This window comes from Cuculus canorus, chromosome 6, assembly GCF_017976375.1.
Source record: "Cuculus canorus isolate bCucCan1 chromosome 6, bCucCan1.pri, whole genome shotgun sequence".
NCBI classification, from domain to species: domain Eukaryota; kingdom Metazoa; phylum Chordata; class Aves; order Cuculiformes; family Cuculidae; genus Cuculus; species Cuculus canorus.
In genome coordinates, this window is record NC_071406.1 from 36,648,868 (window position 1) to 36,666,861 (window position 17,994).

The window sequence follows — 17,994 nt, forward strand, 5'->3', positions numbered from 1 at the left end:
GAACACAACTTTACACAAGCAACGTTTTTCTTTTCCCCTCTGCAGATCTTGGATATATTGTTGGAATTGTCTCTCTTAATGGCAAAGTGACTCATCCTTTATGAAAGTCTTGAATCAGTTAATCAAATTGTCATCCTCAAGCTCTGCTTCTTGCCTGCTTGTGTAGGACGCAACTACGCAGGCACAGAAAGACGCAGAAAGGCTTAGAAAAATTCTCAATTTCAAAAGTTTAGGAAGTTTCCAGAAAAAAACTTACACTTTGACCTCTAACACAAATATGCACACATTAAAATGCCTTCTAATTCCAGTAAAAAAACCCCAGAATTGGGCAGAGAATGGCAGTATTGCTGTTCTGCTGTCCTTACCAGTGAGCCACAAAACTAGGCGGCAGGAGCACAGGAATGCACAGCACACAGGGTGGAGAGCACAGGGGTAATTAAAGGAAAGCACATCCAAATAGGCTTCAAATACAGGCACTCAGGAGACCCATCCAGCACTTCTGGCTCTTACTCAGATTTACTGTATGGCCCTAGTTGCAAAACAAAATAGCCTGTCCTTCAAACTCCAGCTGTAAAGTCGAGTTAGTGTGGAGCAGCTGCCATTCCACACTACTGATCCTTCATCTGATTTCTGATTCGAGATATTTAGAAGGAGCTGCAATCCGCATGACCCATTTCACGTTGTTTTATCTTGTAACAGAGGCACAGAGATGCTCATGAGTGAGCATTAGCTACAGACAGCGAAGTCCCAGGTCGCTACTAAGGCAGGAGAATGGTTCACGGGGTCATCATTCAAAACGCTTCTTCAGATGGAGCAGCAGACAAACATCCGACTTATTTCAGGACCTTTCACCACTTCACTGTCCAGCAAAGGCAGCAGCAGAACTTGGTTTGTGCACCAAAACGTGCACCTGGATCAGCAGGACCTTCCCAGATTTGAGGACTCGGGTCCTTGGGTAAGCTGCTAGCAGATAATTGAAGCCCCTTCTTGACCCCACTCCCCAAATCAGGGCAATTTGTATTAAAGGAAATAGCTCGCTAGATGGTCACTGAACATGGAACTAAAGTAATAGCTACTTAGCTTTAATAAGTTGATTAAATGTTATATAGCCTTTTTAGTCTCATTAAATCTTATCAATATACCGCTCTTTACTGCGCAGAGATAAAGTGAATGTAGCTATGCCTTGAACTAACACCTTACGCTAAGGTTTTAGCACTTTTCTTCCTCTAAACTTTAAGAATGGTAATCGGATCCTGGGTGAAAAATTGCACATAAGCATCTTTGTGAAAGAAAACCATCTTTTATATCAGTAGCCTTCCAAAATGTATACTACCAAGTGAATTGCAAAACAGACACTAAAAACAAAATGTAAAGACCCCTGAAGTCACTTTGCATAATTTTAAGTACCTCTTGTATTAAAATATCAATGTTTTGCAGGGTTAAAACTTCAATCTTTCATTCAATGGGTAAAAGATGGTGAAGTGCAAGAACAAAATCACGCAAAACCTCAATTTGTCTCCTTGGCTTTCCACCAGAAATGGAAAGCCTTCCCTGAAGACCCCGTGTATGCACAGCTGCCCCTACCATAAGCACGAGGTGAGTCTGTTCCTCAAATGTAGGCACATTTAAGCAATCAAAATCCCCACTACTTCTCACTGCTACAACCTTCTTGAAGGCAATGACGAGTTCTGATCCGATCCAAGGTAGCAGTGTCACACTCTTACAAGCAGATCCATTAGCACCGCTTCAACTTGCTTTGCTCTTTTAACAGCTGAAGTGGAACAAATCTCGTGTGCTTACAAAGAGCACACGACACTTTGATGTTGCAAACTCTCACTTCTGCCTGCGGCAGTATCATTAACAATAAATCATCCTGTTTGAAACGTCTGCTGACCCTCAAGACACCAGCTGGCACCCTGTACGCAGCACATCTGCAATGCATGTCCAGACTGCTGCTTGGGGACAGGGAAAGCTTTGCCTCTCCCGTTTCCACTCTGAAGGAATTCTCCAGATGTTGGCACATTAGAGAAGAGCTTAACTCTATCCACGAAACTCCATCCAGCAGCAAATAAATAGCTGGTGGGACGTAAAATTCAGGAAAGACCTAGTCAGGTTACTTTTAATGTCCATTCACACTGAAGTTGGTTCATCCTTCCTCTCGTAGAGCTTGGCAATTATTTCTGGTCTTCCATACTGACCCTCTGAATTTGGTTTATGATGGAAATGGCTTCCATTTTCTCATTATTAATCCTAAATTTAGCAGGAGAACTGGGTGATAATCATATTTTCTAAGAACTGGTCTTTCAAGTCCCTGCTCTTTGAGGAGACAGAGTTGGCAACCGAACATGAAAACAAAACTCTACTAATTTTGACAGTTTTGCCTTTAACTCTTGAGGCTCCAGAATGTAGAGAAACCATTATTTACATCATCTCAACAGAGGTTATTATATTTCAGAGTCAACAGCCTGAAGAGGAACAGATTATTTGCCTCTCCCATTTACCGTGTGTGCTCCCCACATTACTGTAAATTCACCAGCTTCCAGGTCAAGAGGGAGAAATACTTGGATTCTAGAAGAAGTCAGAGCAGTCATCAGAAAAAAAAGAAAACAACACCAAAACACATCCAACTCTCCCAAATAATATTCTGCTACTGCACCTTCAGCAAGCAGAAGCAAAAGCACTGCCTTTAACCGCATCCTCTTCAATGTGATGTGATTATTGGGGGGCTAATCGCTCCGTTCGGCTGCTGACACGTAACCCGAATGCAGAAACCAGCGATTTCTGGTGACTCAAGTATTCAAATTCAGAGAGAAGTATTTTTCTGTACTGAAAACGATGAATTCTACAATATAACAATTGCTTCTTTTTAAGGCTTTCCCGGGTGCTGGGGTTGAGGAGTACACCTGTACCAGGTCACCTGCTAATGAAACACAACTGCTCTCGGCTCCGGTGGCAGCAGCTGCCTGACAGCGCACACCAATTACACTGAGCAGTGAGGATGGGAGAGAAGAAGCCACTATCATAAGCTGAAGCTGCAGGAGGGATTAATGTCACAGAATCTAATTACCTGCCTGGATTTTGGCCAGCGCACAACTGGAGTTACCACCCTCGTGCCTAAGAAAGGATCCCGGGCACTTCAATTACCCTGGTGGTCAAGGTCTCAGTTTTATATCTGGAAGGCAGCAACTCCAGAAACACAATTATATTGCACCAATACTGACTCAAAGTGCCACCTGTTGAAGTACCATCACGTCCTACAGCACATAAATGCTAATTAGTGGTCTTTTTTTAGAAATTATGAGATGCTGTAGTCCTGCACAGCGTGAGACTTGATGAGATGAGAGCGCTGGGTGGTAGAGCTAATAAATCAGTTTACTGTACAGCCTCATTTCTTTAATGAAGAGCAAATACCTAAGCCTTAGTAAAGCAAGGGCCCCAGGTGCACATTTGCGAACCGAAATGCTGGATTTAATGTTTTGGTGTTCTTGACAGAACTGGGAGCACTGACCCACCACTAGGCATTAGAGAACGCCCTCCTGTCAGGGGGCAGCACGAAGTGAAAACTTTGATGTGAGAATTAAAAACACAGAAGAGATGAGTGGCAAGGCTATTATGGGATAATAATCAGCAGAGGTGCAGTTTTCATAAGGGAATAACTTTTAAAAGCTGACAAGAGCTGTCAAGGTGTCAGGCCGGGAGAAGAGCCGGCACAATTAACATATAGCAGGCTTCAATCTACTGGGAGGGGAAAAAGCAGGATTTATTTTGGACAATTACAAGTTAATAAATGGAAGTGTCAGTTCCTCCGTAGAGCACCCATTAAGGCGTTCTAAAGGGCAAAACCTTTTGCAACGCTGTCATGGTAGGCAACACGCTACCATTACTTTATATTTCGAGCAATTTTATTGTCAATGACAGCAGTTACAAAAGTACAAGAAAATATTTTCCTTAACAGCATACCCGGCAGTTTACTTTGCAGAAATCATCTGCCTCCCAGAAGTGACAAGTACTTTAGACGTTTATCTACACTGTGTATTACTTATTTATTTATTCATTTACTTATTTTCTCAAGTGCACACACACGAGTGAGTGCTTGAAGCGCTCTGGAGAGCCCACCATCCCACTCCACATCCTCCAGCTACATCCAATCCCTGCCAGGCAGTGAAAGGCACCTATTCAGGTCACTGCAGAGAGCCCAGCAGACTCCTGCATGCCGGCAGCCACTCCCTGCGGGCAGACGAGCCCTCCTCTCAACAAACACAAGGGCAGGCAGGGTATCGCTCCCTCCCTGACCTCACCGTCTGCCCTCGTTTCCCTCATCCCATTTCCCTATTTAATTCAGACCCTGCATAGCACACAGAACCATTAACTTTTTTGGATGAGGCTAACCCCAAGAGATAACCAAGCTCAAAACCACATTCCTTCCACTCCAAGAGAAAACAGAACAAATCACAACTGAGCTGGCTTCACCTGCAGAATCACTCGCCCTCTGCAGAGCACCAAGAAAAGATACATACGCTGCTTGAGCCCTGTTACTCTCAGTTGCCTACTTCACATTGGATTACAGATCAAATGTCTCCAATGCAGAGGGTAACTCGAGGGACTTACAAAGGAGTCAGACCTTCCCGTGCATATCCGCAGAAGCCCCTTTGTAGTGGTGAATCTCCGTTGTACGATGAGCAGGTAGAGAAGCTGCATTCAAATGGGGGCACAAACCTTGAATTTTATCTTAAATGCCCTTCAAGGGAATAAAAAGCTTCCAAACCCAGCACTTTATAATAAGTAATCTTTTCTCCTCACTGTTCCTTAAGGAAAATGATACGACATTATTTTTGCCTTGTTGATCTTGCTGTGAATCAAAGCAGAGAGATGAATCACACTAGCTCTTCCAGCTCCCCTTTGTCAGAGCCAGGCAGGTGTGCGGAGCCAAAACAAGATACTCAAACTTGAAAAGGAAACCCACCACCCACAGGGTCATTTGGAAAAAAGTAGCTACCATTTAAGACATTATCTACCGTTATTTAAGTAAAGTAACCCCCCCCCCCCTCATCATCACAAGAGTGGTTATTCAATACCTACCATGCTAAGGCCGCCCAGCTCTCACCATTGCCAATCCTACTGTTCAGCCGTTCGGAGAGCTTTGCTTGCACAGCCACTCCTCCTCGCCCTGATTTTATTTTGAGTTAAGAAAAAACCAAAAAGGATCCTAAAATAGGCTTGGGCATGACTTGCAGGAATTTTGGCATGGGGTGGATGGACATCTGCTTCAGGCCTGACCTACTTCTAAGTATCTGAACACAAAAATCTCCTTGTAAATATTCCCTGCAGAGTACTTTTTTTAGCTGTTAATCCCCCACTGAATTCGCCTATCCCTCCAAAAGCTTCTTTGCACTTCGAACTTGGTTATATTGGGTCTGGCTGTAAGATGGTGGCAGGGTCGGTCACTGAGGGGTAACTCAGCCTGGAGCTTCCACTGTGCAAAGCAAACACCAAGTGCTCAGGGAGGAGATTACAGCCTTTGTGGGCAAAGGAGACGAGACACATGAAGAGTCAAAGATGTTCTTATTCAGTGAGAATACAACACTCACAGGTGGACTATAACAATTTATCTTAGATGGTATTTTTTAATATATTTCTTTTTATACAACACATAACTTTTAACCAACCTTACATAGTGGGCTGGCACCAAGAAAATACACCAGTTGGGGTATGCCATAGAAGTGCAAATCATGGAACTATGGGCAAAAATGATGGAAGAAAATTAAGTAAGCCACATCCCTAGCATGTGTTGTAGTCACATTCAAAGCCAGGAAAAAGGTAAGATTCATTAAGCGAGAAATGAGTCTTGAGATAGCACAGAAGAAAAATCTGCTGGGGCAGAGGATGAGGACTGCAAAGAGAGAGAAGACAGGAGAGGCGGCAGCAGGAAACCAGGTTTCCTCTTGTCCATTATTCCTCTCTTCCTCTTGGCATTGGTGCTGTATTTTCCTGTCCCGTCCCCAGTGTGGTCATCCTGTCCCATCTCCCTCAAAGTGCCTTGCTCAATCTAGATCTGGCAATTAATAATAAATGAGCAGCAGGTGGTTGAATTAAACTTGTACCTTTTTTGCATGAAAATATAGCCGTAATTATTTATCAGGTTATCAGACCAATCTGGAGTTTCAAAAGGACAGAAAGGAGAAGGCTGCAATAATTCAAAACAGAAAAAAAATTAAAGGACTGAAGATAAACACCAAGTTCTTAAAGTTAGGAAGGGTTGCAGTGGGGTAAGGCTGCTGCTCCCGGGGGAACCAGAAGCGTCAGTGCGTGGGGTTAATGTTCTGTTTGCAGGCTGTCAGTGGGACAGATCGGGTATAGACTTCTCCACTGTAATGATGTTTGTTCTAAAAACACCTCATCAGACAAAATAAGTCAATTAGTTAATCAAACATTATTACAGAACAGAATTTGCCAAACATGCAAACCAGAAAATGCTATGCAGCATCTTTTCTGTTATAATTACTAAGGCAGGAACATGGTGATATGTCTTTGTTGGTAATGAGGAAACAGAACATTAGTTAGCAACAAAATTGGATTTTGCAGTACTGATGTTTTACTCAAGAATATCCTCACCTCACCCACCAGTACAAGTTTTGAGCTGAAGAGTCCCCAAGTACTCTGTTACACTGATACCAAACAGTCAATTTTTGGGATTCAATTTTATAGGTAAAATAAAACTGCAAGGGAAATAGCTATTTTTTTTTCTTTCATTCAGGAAACAGTGTGGGAAGTTTCTCCCTAAATATACTGAGATATTCGTAAGTAACAGAACTTAACTGCTTAATATAAAAATATAGTCTGTAAAGCAGAAGATGGACTGTCACTTGCAGCCTTCCGGTGCAGACACGTTACTAATCACAAAATCAATCACTTAGGGTGGAAAAGCCCTCTCAGCTCATTCAGTCCAACCACCAGCCGAACTCCACCGTGCCTGCTAAACCATGTCCCAAGTGCCACATCTGCACAAGTTTTGAACCCCTCCAGGGAAGAAGACACTCCACCACTTCCCCAGGCAGCCCCTTCCAACTAACAGAGCAGAAAAACACTTTCCAAGTGGCTTTGTGCCCTAATGCACCGAGACTGTATTTCTTCTTCCTCCGAAGCCTGCCAGGTCCTATGAACAACCTCCTTGAACTTCATTCTGTTGGCATTCTGGAGACGTTGGCCAACGCTGCCAGCCCCGGACGTCTCCACTGGGGGGACCCTTGGCAGCCCACCATCCAGGAACGGGCGTCCATCAGAAATTTCTCTCTGGGATTTGCTCTGGGCATGGCCTTACAGTGCAAAGGGGCAGAGATCCTCCTATTCCTGTTTCCCTTCTCATTTATGGCCCAGTGTGGTCCTGTCATGTTGGCAATTCTGCTTTTCTTCTCAGAGTAATAGGAACCGCTTTATTGGTTTTTGAAAGGACTTGTGAGAGGAAGCACAGTGGCTGTTACAAACTCTACTCCAATGCTACCAGCAGTGCTGAGCTATAATTAACAGGCCTGGTGATGACCCTTATTGGCATTACTATCAGGGTAATTGCTTAAAACTTAAAAAGAAGCTTTTACTAAACAACAAACACACAAACCCCAATCTATCCACAAAAGACCACTAAATAATGCAATATCCATGGGGGAAAAAATGAAATACAGAAATAGAGCATCAAGAGTACGGAAGAGGAGGGGATCATTTCATGGCTGTAGGTGTGTTACAAACATACATATGAATATGAACACATTTGTTGGTGTTCCCTTAATATTTAAAAAGGTTAGAATGATTACTATGCTTTTTCTGAGGGGAAAAAGAACCACAGAACTGAATCACAGAATCATAGAATTGTTTGGTTGGAAAAGATCTTTGAGATCATTGAGTCCAACCATACCTGTCCACTACTAATCCATCTCCCTGAGCAGAAGAGGGAAGAGACGCAAAGTTACAGTCTGTGAAAGCAATAATAACAGTGAAAAAGGGCTACACAAGATCAATTCAAAGAAAAATGTTTAAATTCTCGCTATGCTTGCTTAACATTCAGGAAAGTTAAGACTGCCTGCCCATGAGGACACACCAGGATGCTGCTCTCTTCTAATATGAGACACAAGCTGGAGCACAGGAAGGAATATAAAATTTCTCCATTCCGGAAAATTCAGCTGCAGGGATCCTATCCAATATTATAAGTGATGTCACTTAGATACAAAACAGAAAAAAATGCAAATAAGAAGAAAAATACTGAAAAGCATTGCAAAGAATTATCTTCACTTCCAATGAATGGCAAAAATGATGCTGCAGGTGCATCCCTGTGACCGCCGTGCTCCGTCCAACAGCATGCTTCCCCACTGGCAGTGCCTTCCCGCTGCCTTCCCCTGCAGAAATACAGCTGCCCTTTCCAGCACAAAAAACACTGTGGGTTTGGCACAGGGACATCCACATGGGCACTCTTCTGATCCAAGACCAGGCGAGGCGGTGCTTGAAGAAGTAGATTGTTTTATCACTCTCACGGATTTTCAGAGCCATACATTCTCACCATGGCCTTCTTGTCGATATTGTCATCTCAAACATCCCTCCTGTCCGGGATCAGTGCACAGCAAGGTCCAGCAAAAGGCCAGGCAGCCTGAAGCTATAGCAGCTCTGATGAGTGGTGGAAGAGGATGAGAGAAGCTGGCCTTGAGCTCTGCCTCCAGCCTCCCCTCCCAGGCACATCCCATCAACCAGAGCCTGGTGAAGCTGGACACACGGCATGAAATGAGCGCTGCAATGCTCTGCATCACTCCTTGTGATCCCCTTCACCATTAGTCTATCAAAGAACCAGCTCCAGCTCATCCACAGGAAAAGCTACACCTAAAACTCGAGAAACAGGAGTTTTAATAGTCTTTATTTTACAAAATCCCTTATTGGTGAACCTGCCCAAACTCTGACCCACTATATATCATGTTTGTTTTGCTTATGAAGCAAATCTTCAGAACACTTTTGAAGCTTTTCAGGTTATATTCTGCACTAGAAAGGGGCTCTTTATTGACATACTGCTCTAGAAGACAACAGGGTTTGCTTGAGAATCATTATTTCTATATTGCCAAGATGGTATACAACCTGCTATCTCTGTCTTCGTCTGACTCAAACAGCTCCAGTGGGAACCAACCTGCCAAAAGCAGGTCTGAAAAAAACAACATAAAATACTGTTTGCTCCCCGTAAACAGCCATTTCATTTCATTTTGCATGTATGTGTTGCATTTCCCTCCAAACTGATCTAAACCCTTTGGCTCTGCCAGGAGCCGCGATGGCCTGTGACCAGATCCACAGCAGTGCCCTGAGCTGCCCTTCTTGCGACCAGCAGATGCTCCGCTGCATTCTCCACAGGCACCAACCCAGCAGAAGGGACAGCAGCTTAATGCTTTTAAGAGAGAATACAGCGAGAGTTTTTATGAAAAAAAAAAACCCAAAACTGTAATGATACTGCTTTCTTTTTAAATTGCAGAGTCAAACAAAGGTAACATCAAATTATCTTTGCATCCCGGCATCCCGAAACGTACCATCCTGCTCTTTACACCTTAATATGCCCCACACCTCACAGGAGGCACATCTTTAGTGCAATTATGGGTTTATGATTATTGTTATGCCTAATCACTCCCTCCCCCTTTTCCAAATTTCTTTTTCTTCACCCACATTCCATGAAATATTTACTCAAACACAAAGATGTTCAAAGTTTTGGATTCTGGTTAGATACAGATTGATATTTCCTAACCTGTCTGGCATTGATCTCCTAACAGATCCGCAAAGATGACAGACATGTAAAAGAGGAGAAAAATCTAGCCAGGAGAAATCTGTGTCTGAATAAGGAATGACGACACCTACTAATTCAGCCTTCCTGCATAATTTGTGTTTTAGTACTTCCATGCAATTTTAAATACATTTTTAGAGCAGGGACATCATTTTCATCCAGGGAATCACAGTTTGAGAAATGACCTTGGATTCCATGGGGAAAATTTCCTACTTATAATTTACTTAATTGACTGTATTTGCATATCTAGGTGCAAACACATAAGGGCTATTTATTTTAGTTTTCATCACAGCTTTTTGTTGTTGTTTGGTATTTGGAAAAGCTCTCCTGGGAGAGGAAACAGCACCAAGCTTGGGTGCGCTGCCGTGATATTAGGCGATTAATCAAAAGTTGGAGAGGAAGACTTTCAGATATAGGAATAAAACCACTTTGTTCTTAGCAACAAAAATCTCTTGAGGAATGACTGATGGAGGGGACCTAGCTGTGTGATCCAGCCTCCTTCACCAAGACAAAGCAACTCTGAGCGGCTCCAAAATGAAGGTCAGTCAGAGCCTTAGACTTAATGCTCAGCCACGTTTATCAAAATCCTGGCGTTTTGAGGAACACAGGCAGGATTTTTTCACCCTGCATGAGTAGAGCACTTCAGAGAACTCCTCATGCACTTCCAAATACTTAAGAGATGCACAGAATCACACAGATGTTTTTAAAGCCCTGGCATGGGACTCAAAAGCTGCATTCATGATTTTCGACCATTACTACAAAATAGCAATTCTCCCATCACTATATTAAATAACAGCAGTTCTGCCTTAGTTACATTTCTCCCTGCACTAAGCTCAGAATGGTTTTGGTTTTAAGGACAGATGCATTATATTTCGGGGCTGTTTTTCTTTTTTTTTTTTTTTCCTCTGGGCTTTCAAAGCAAACAGGAGAGATCATTTTTCTCCACTACCACTGATTGCTTGCAAGTTGCTTTTCCAGGAGTATTTCATAAAGGCTGCAAATATTGCTCTCCAAACTGTCAGAGCCGAGAACAACAAAACACTGACAGAGGGAGTGGAGATCTTGAGACACTGGTCTGAACTCTGTCAGGTTCTAGGAAATACAATTAGGTTTGCCCTATTCCTACCCTTGCTCTCTGAACTAGTCAGAAAGACCATCTCAAAGCGGATGTTCAGAAGTGATAGAACGCAATAAATCAACCCATAACCAAGTTCTGGCAGTACAGCCTCCCCCCAAGGAAGAAAACCATGTAATTATAAAACCTTCTGTTTCAAATCCTATCAGTTTTCTGCGCTACCAACCTTTGAATTGATGCAAAGAAACAAGAAAATGTTCTACAATAGAACTGAGGTACAGGAGCTGTTAAGAACACATTCTCTAATAAACCATCCCATGGCTAAGATGGTGTGATAACAGAGTACTCAGGATTAAATCTGGCTTTTCAGAGCAGCTGTGATGACCTTGGGTTTAGGCAGAAGTTTCATGCATTTGATCATATAGAAACCTCTGTCAGGTGCTGGGATCACAGAAACCAAACTGGCTGCACGTGCTCACAACTGCTCCTGGATCATGGGAAGCTACCCCTATCAAGCGCTTCCTCTTCCCCGTCCATTATTAGTAGAAACGTGTGATCAAAGGGAGAAGGAGAAAAAAATATGAAGCAAAATCCAAATGCAGATTGTCTGTTCCTTTCCCTGCTACTGAAATGCTGGAAAACCTCTATTTTCCTACCGCAGGTTTTAAGTTCGAGACAAAATCAGAGCATTCCACAGCAGCACCAACAACTGGCTCTAGGACACTTAGCATAATTACTCAAAAATGCACAGTGGTATCAGGTGCCTTGAAACCTGAGCAGATCTGAGTAAACCTGCACCACAGCGTATGCTGCCTGCCCTCTTTTTCACCCAAAATATGGGAAGGGGAATAGTTTTTCTCTGTAACATCAGAAGAAACCACATATAAAGGACTCCAGCAAGGTTAAACTTGACCTAATGCTTTAATCTCAGGAATCAACAGTCTTATTTGCCAGAAATATTACAGGAAACTGTCACTTTGCCTAAACAAGCATCCATACAAATTTTCCTACTGGAAAAGAAGAAACTTTTGCCTGATTTTCTGACACGGAGTCAGGGTTGTGGAGGTCTTACGGGTCAAACAATACCACATGCAAGCACAGGCACACAGGCCCCCTACAGAAAAGACAGTGAGACGACCCGGCGTGCTCGGGCAGATGCTGGTGCAGTGCCCATCATCTCCCGTCTAAAGCCACCAGAAAACAAGAACAACCATGTGAACCACTGGAAACCAGTCCTTGTTGAGTCTCGCATCTGACCTCAGCATCAAAATCAACTTTTCATCAATACTGAATAAAGTAGTGAACACTGCAGCCCTCAGGTTCTTGTTATTTTAATCAGTTAATAAATAAAAATCTTAAAAGAGCTCAAGTGGGGAAGGATCTGCCCATCACTTCTTTTTTCCTGCCTTCCATCAAAGAGATGCTGTGTGATATACCACCTGATGGATCATTTCAGGCTAAAAAGATTTGCGACTCCTAAAAAATAGCTATAGCATGCAATGAAGGTACACGCTAATTTCTTATCTAATCTATTTCCTCCTCCAGCTTCTCCTAGGCTGCTGTTGCTGCTGTGGTCCATATCTCCCCATGGGCTCAAAACCAAACCAAACCCTCAAGCTGACAGCATTTATTATGGGCTACATAAAAATACCAGTAAGAGAGAGGAAGTGTTTCAGGGAGGAGCACTGAAGGAAAGGAAAGCAAATCATTGGTTGGCATAATACAGATATAAAACATGTGTGGCAACTCATCCACGTTCACCCTGAGCAGAATTACAGGACATAGGGAGATTCAATTAGGATGAAAAGCAATCAATCCAGATCCACAACCATATGATTTCACCAGATAAAAACCCCTATACTGAATAATTACCAGCTAAGTGGTCTAAGTAGAAATTTCCTGTATGGTTATTACATATCTTTACATTATCATTGCACAGCTCTTCAGTGCAGTCAGGATTCATTGTCTTTTCCTCTGAATACACACTCCTGACCCCTCTGAAGAGCAGGCTCTTGTGCTGGGATGCATCACTTCACTTGTGAGGAAGCCCTGCGCTTCTGTTACCAAAACAGGACACACAGCTTGGAGGTGCAGTGATAAAATGTGGTGGTAAAAATAAAAACATCGTTTTAAAGCTGATGCATATCTTATTGTGAGCTCAGCCACAGACTTTTCATTACCACAGCCTTCTTCCATTCAATGCGTTTCAGTAAAACCGTTTCAGAACTGCGCCTGCACTAAAAGGAGTTTCCCAAAGAGTATGCCAAGACTCCTGTCCACATCTGCTGCAACAAATGCTTCCCACTAAGCCATCTCTTAGGTATATCACAGTATCTGTTTATATGCAAAATTGGACTGATGATAAAAGAATTGTACATTTGCACTGCTAAATGTATTTTTCATTATTGCCTGTCTCTCTCCACAATTTAACTGTTCAGATTTCCCTTTCTGTCTCAGAATTTCATAGAATCATGGAATGGTTTGGGTTGGAAGGGACATCAAAGCCCATCCAGTTCCAACCCCCCCTGCCATGGGCAGGGACACCTCCCACTGGATCAGGTTGCTCAAAGCCCCATCCAACCTGGCCTTGAAAATCTTTGACTGTAGAACCTTCATATTAAGATTTCTTTCTAAGAAAACACTGCATTTTGCTTCCCAGAACCTGAAATTTGGGCACAATGCAACCGTGATTTTCAAGCCCATCTGAAGGACATTTTATTTCTCTGTTTTACCTGGAACTCAGTTGAAGTAGTGAGCAGATTCCTCTTACCTGTTTGTGAGCATGATCGTAAGAGTTAATGTGATTGTCAAACTCCTGGTGTTTATAGTACTGCTTGTCACAGAGTCCGCAGTAGAAGTTGGCTTTAAGATCTTCCAGAGCTTTTGCTATCGTGTTTTTCTTTTCAGCATAATCCTGGAGGGGGGCGGGAAAAAGTAATTTTAGTTTTGCCTTTGATGTTGCGAATGGATTTTTTGCTCTGCAGATAATCGTATTTGTAAACATTTACACACCTCCGCAACTAAAAGCCTTCAAGTATTTGTTACACCCCACATATTGACTGTATTGCTGCAAGGCTGGAGATTTGCACACTTCAACTTGCTATACAGTTGCCAGCCCCTCTTTGGGGCTCTGTCAGAGGCGAGAAAGATCGTCCCAGGTTCTGTCCCAATACAAATATTTATCATGCTGAAGGCTATTTTCAAGTTATTTTTGATCCAAGACAGCTGCTCTAAAGACGTTCTCGGTAATAGACCCAAGCAGGATCAGCATAAAGATACAAACTGCAATGATTTAGTTATCACGCTTTTACAAGAAAGTACATGCACTGCAAAAAAAAGCAAAATTAAGGAAACCCTGCTGGGTCTTTCTTGAACGCGCATACACATGAAAACATGAGGAACACTTCCATAGCTGAGATATAATGAGTAGTTTCCTATTTCTCATCCAGTATTAGGAGGACTTACACACACCTCCACTTACCATACAGTAGCAACAGCATTACAAACAACCTTGCTTATCATTTATGAGCAAATTATATATCAGTAATATTTAATAATTTCCTAAATACATTGATGATAACATGGCCTGTTCGGAAAGAGCGTGGAAATGGTCTGTCATCTCCAATTAGCCTAATACCAGTCGAACACTGAACATGTAGAACCTCAGTGCAACAACACCTGCTTTTGGGCAGTCTGTCCGGGGTAGAACCCCACCCTGAAATCCCAAACATGGCAAATATTGTTAGAGAATACACCCTGTGATTTGTTTCACAAAATCCCATCACTGTGAGCTCTTTGGAACGAACCCTGAATCTCCCTTGTTTCCATCTTCTTCCTTGTTCGGTTACATTAAGATAAAATATGATCTCATAATCAAAACATGCAAAACTGAGTTAATTCTGGGAAAAAAAAGAATCCCTATTTGCTAGCAGTTTTCACAGCTTAGGACTCCTGCACTTCCAATACATATTTTGAGTTTAAAATGGAAAACTTGTTTACCGCATTATGTTTCCATGACAAGAAAAAAAAAAAAAAAGGAATAATAGTCATACAATCAGAATCACATCCACAAAGTACTTATTTTAAATAGTACTTTAAATATAATCCAATGTGACTGGGCTGCTAGCAAACACCATTAATTCATACCCAAACCGAGGAACTCTCTCAACAACATTTTTTCCATTAAAAGAATTGCAAAAGTCACTTCAGAACAGTGCTTCAAATACTGGTTGACAGGTCAGGGAGTCACAGATTCCCAACACATTTCTAAAACGACGTTTCATAGTATCTGTTCCATTTAAAACCAAAGTGTCTTAGCATTTCAGTTCAAGAAACAGCAGTATTTTACACTTTGAAACACATTTATGGAAACCTAGATTTCTGCACTTAGTTCTTGGTATTGAATAGTAAGAAATTCTTGGTTTGGAACCATTTCAATAATTACCAAGCGACTGATGTTCAGGAAAACAGCATATAGAGATCCTAAGGAGATACACTGCCTGAAACATTCCCGAAACCATCCTCATGGTCTACAAAAGGATGCCAAAAAGCAAACCACCTAATTTTGCTTTTATAAAACAAGGAAAAGAAAACTCTTGATCGGGGAAGGGGGGGAAGGGATTAACAGAACTCTGAAATATGAAATATGACATCTGTGAAGTGAATTAAATAATATTTTTTCTTTATTTGAAGATCTCACAATATTTGGTTGATTAACACTCCAGCAAAATTATTGCAAGATTACTACTATACGGTAGCAGCACCTTGACTAAAGGTATGGAATTCCCTGGTGTTGCTCTTGACGCTAACCACCCTTTTTGAAACAACGTACTCATTCTGTAGCAGAACCTAACCTGAACGCAATTACGTTCAACACACTGGTGCACCCTAATGGAGTGGAGACAATGGAACTCCATGAAGACCTTTACTGCAAAGTAATAAAACCTGATCTTGGCGTTTCTGCTACTGGATTCCTTCAGCTGGGTTCTTTAGGGAGTCGGATTAATTTTACATCACAATATTGCATCACAGTAGCAGAGGCAAGCAAAGAATGTCACCACATCATCTAAATCAGACGCAAATAATTAGACAGAACGGAGCTCGATCACGCACAGGGGAGGGGAACCAGGCCTTTTAAATGACAAGAACCAAAAGTATTTGACCTTAGGAACATATGAATGGCTGTATTGGATCATGTCAACCTGAACCTGGGTCAGATTTAATCTGTTACAACTAAGGAAAGTGACTCTCAGCTAGAGATCATTCCCTTTGCTTTACAGCTGCGTTCTCCTAGTTTCAGTTGTTGCATACTGGAAAAGGTCATAAGCATCCATTTTTTATTCCCTCTGATTAGGTCATTTGTAACTATATTCACCCCCCACCATACCGCCTGTCAGGTATCGCCCTCTGAATGATGCAGTTGGAGTTGATTCAGGCATTCCTTTCGTCAGTGCCACTCATCACCCCTGCTTGTTCTCATCACAGCCTCCAAAAGAAGACATGATAACACGATATACCAGGGTGCCATACAGTACTATATTAATATTCTCTATTTTGTACCAGATTCCTTTTTGTGGTAGGTCTTAACATGAATTTTTAAAAAACACGATATCACTAAGCCAACACTTTTATAGAACTCCTTTATCACCTACGTCTTTTGCTGCTGCATAAGAAATTTTCTGGCAGGAGATGTTTCTATTCAACTACGAAACCGGACCTGACTTCAGAAACCAAGCATTTCTTCAGTGGCAGCAATGGCTGTGGACAAACTTCATGATTGAGATGCCAGCTTTGGGATGCAAGCATGGGCAACAACATCAAATCTTAATTGTAGGCAAAGAAGCACCTATCTCCAACAGGAAAATACCTGCAGCAAGAATTCCCACAGCAATAGTAGCAGAAGTGTTAAAGTTTGCAAGCTTTTGCATTGTATTACACTTCAAACAGTCATGAGATATTAGAAAAAAGGTAGTTTCTTCATGTTAGCTCCTGGACTGCCCAATGAGACGTAGGACTTTTATTTTAAATTGGCAGGAAAAGATTTGAATCACCTCTCCAAACATCTTTGTTGGCCCTTTCCAAGACTCCGGATTGTTGTATTGCACGCGTATGTGTTCAAAAAAAAAACTCTTAAAAAAGCCCTTACTGGAGGGTGTTTGAGAGATTTCCTGTAGCTGTGGGATGCCCCAGATGGTGTCAGCATTGCGGCTGGAGCCAGGAGATGAGGAAAGGCCCATTTCAAGGATGAAGAGGGAATGGGAACAGGACAACACAAGCTGCTGGTTCTCTGCCTGGCAAGGCCATTCCTACGGATTTTGTGAGAAGTGTTACCTTGGAAGAGGAGGCTTTTGCGAGCTCTATCAATTTTGATGAGGGATAACTGCCCAAAATCTGACAGTAAAGATTTTTCCATCCCCTGGACCAGGCAATGGACTGTAGACAGAAATGACCTGGAAACTTACAGGAGAAGAACACTCCTGGAGCAAAGTAGCAGCCAAGAAACTCACTTAAAACAGTTAAATATGATCAAGCTTAGGATCAATTTCATCAAGATTTCCAAACCACCCTGGAAGTTTTCAAAGAACTGTGAATTATGCTTCAGCTTGATAATGAAACTCAGAACTGAGCGTCACTTTGTTTCATTATTTCTTTCCTGAAAGGCTTATTACGTGAAAGCCTACGGCTATAATTCATTGTGGCTATTTCTCATAATTTATAGGAAAGATCTCTAATAAGCGATCACATCTGTCAGCTGGCTTTATTCCTCTAAATTCATATTCTCTATCCTCCAAAGCCTTCAGCTTGGGCAAATGCTACTGCAAGTGTCTGATAAATTGGATTACGTGCAAAGGGGCTCCCTGTAACTACCTGGACTGGGTTTTCTGCTCCCGTTGTACGAGAGAAAAAGAAAGCAAGCTGCAGAAACGCTTTACACAGATAACTCTGGAGAGCTGAAGGGATGCCTCAATCCAGTGGATATTTTTATGGAGTGCACTTGAGGCTCATGCTTCTACCGCCTGCAGAAAGGTCAGCTAGCAAAAAGAAGCGAGAGCGTGGAATTATAATACATCATCTCCTCCACAGTGATTGTCAGTGTGAATATTCTTACTTCACAATAAATGTG

At 42.2% G+C, this 17,994-nt stretch overlaps 1 protein-coding gene across 1 annotated transcript in view; it reads right to left on the reverse strand.

Annotated features, from left to right (window-relative positions):
- Positions 1 to 17,994, reverse strand: part of ZNF804A (zinc finger protein 804A) — a 144,134-nt gene that overhangs the window by 16,655 nt on the left and 109,485 nt on the right. The window contains exon 2 of the mRNA XM_009566896.2: positions 13,642 to 13,785. Within this exon, the coding sequence (XP_009565191.2) occupies positions 13,642 to 13,785 (144 nt within the window). The remainder of the gene's footprint in view (positions 1 to 13,641; positions 13,786 to 17,994) is intronic.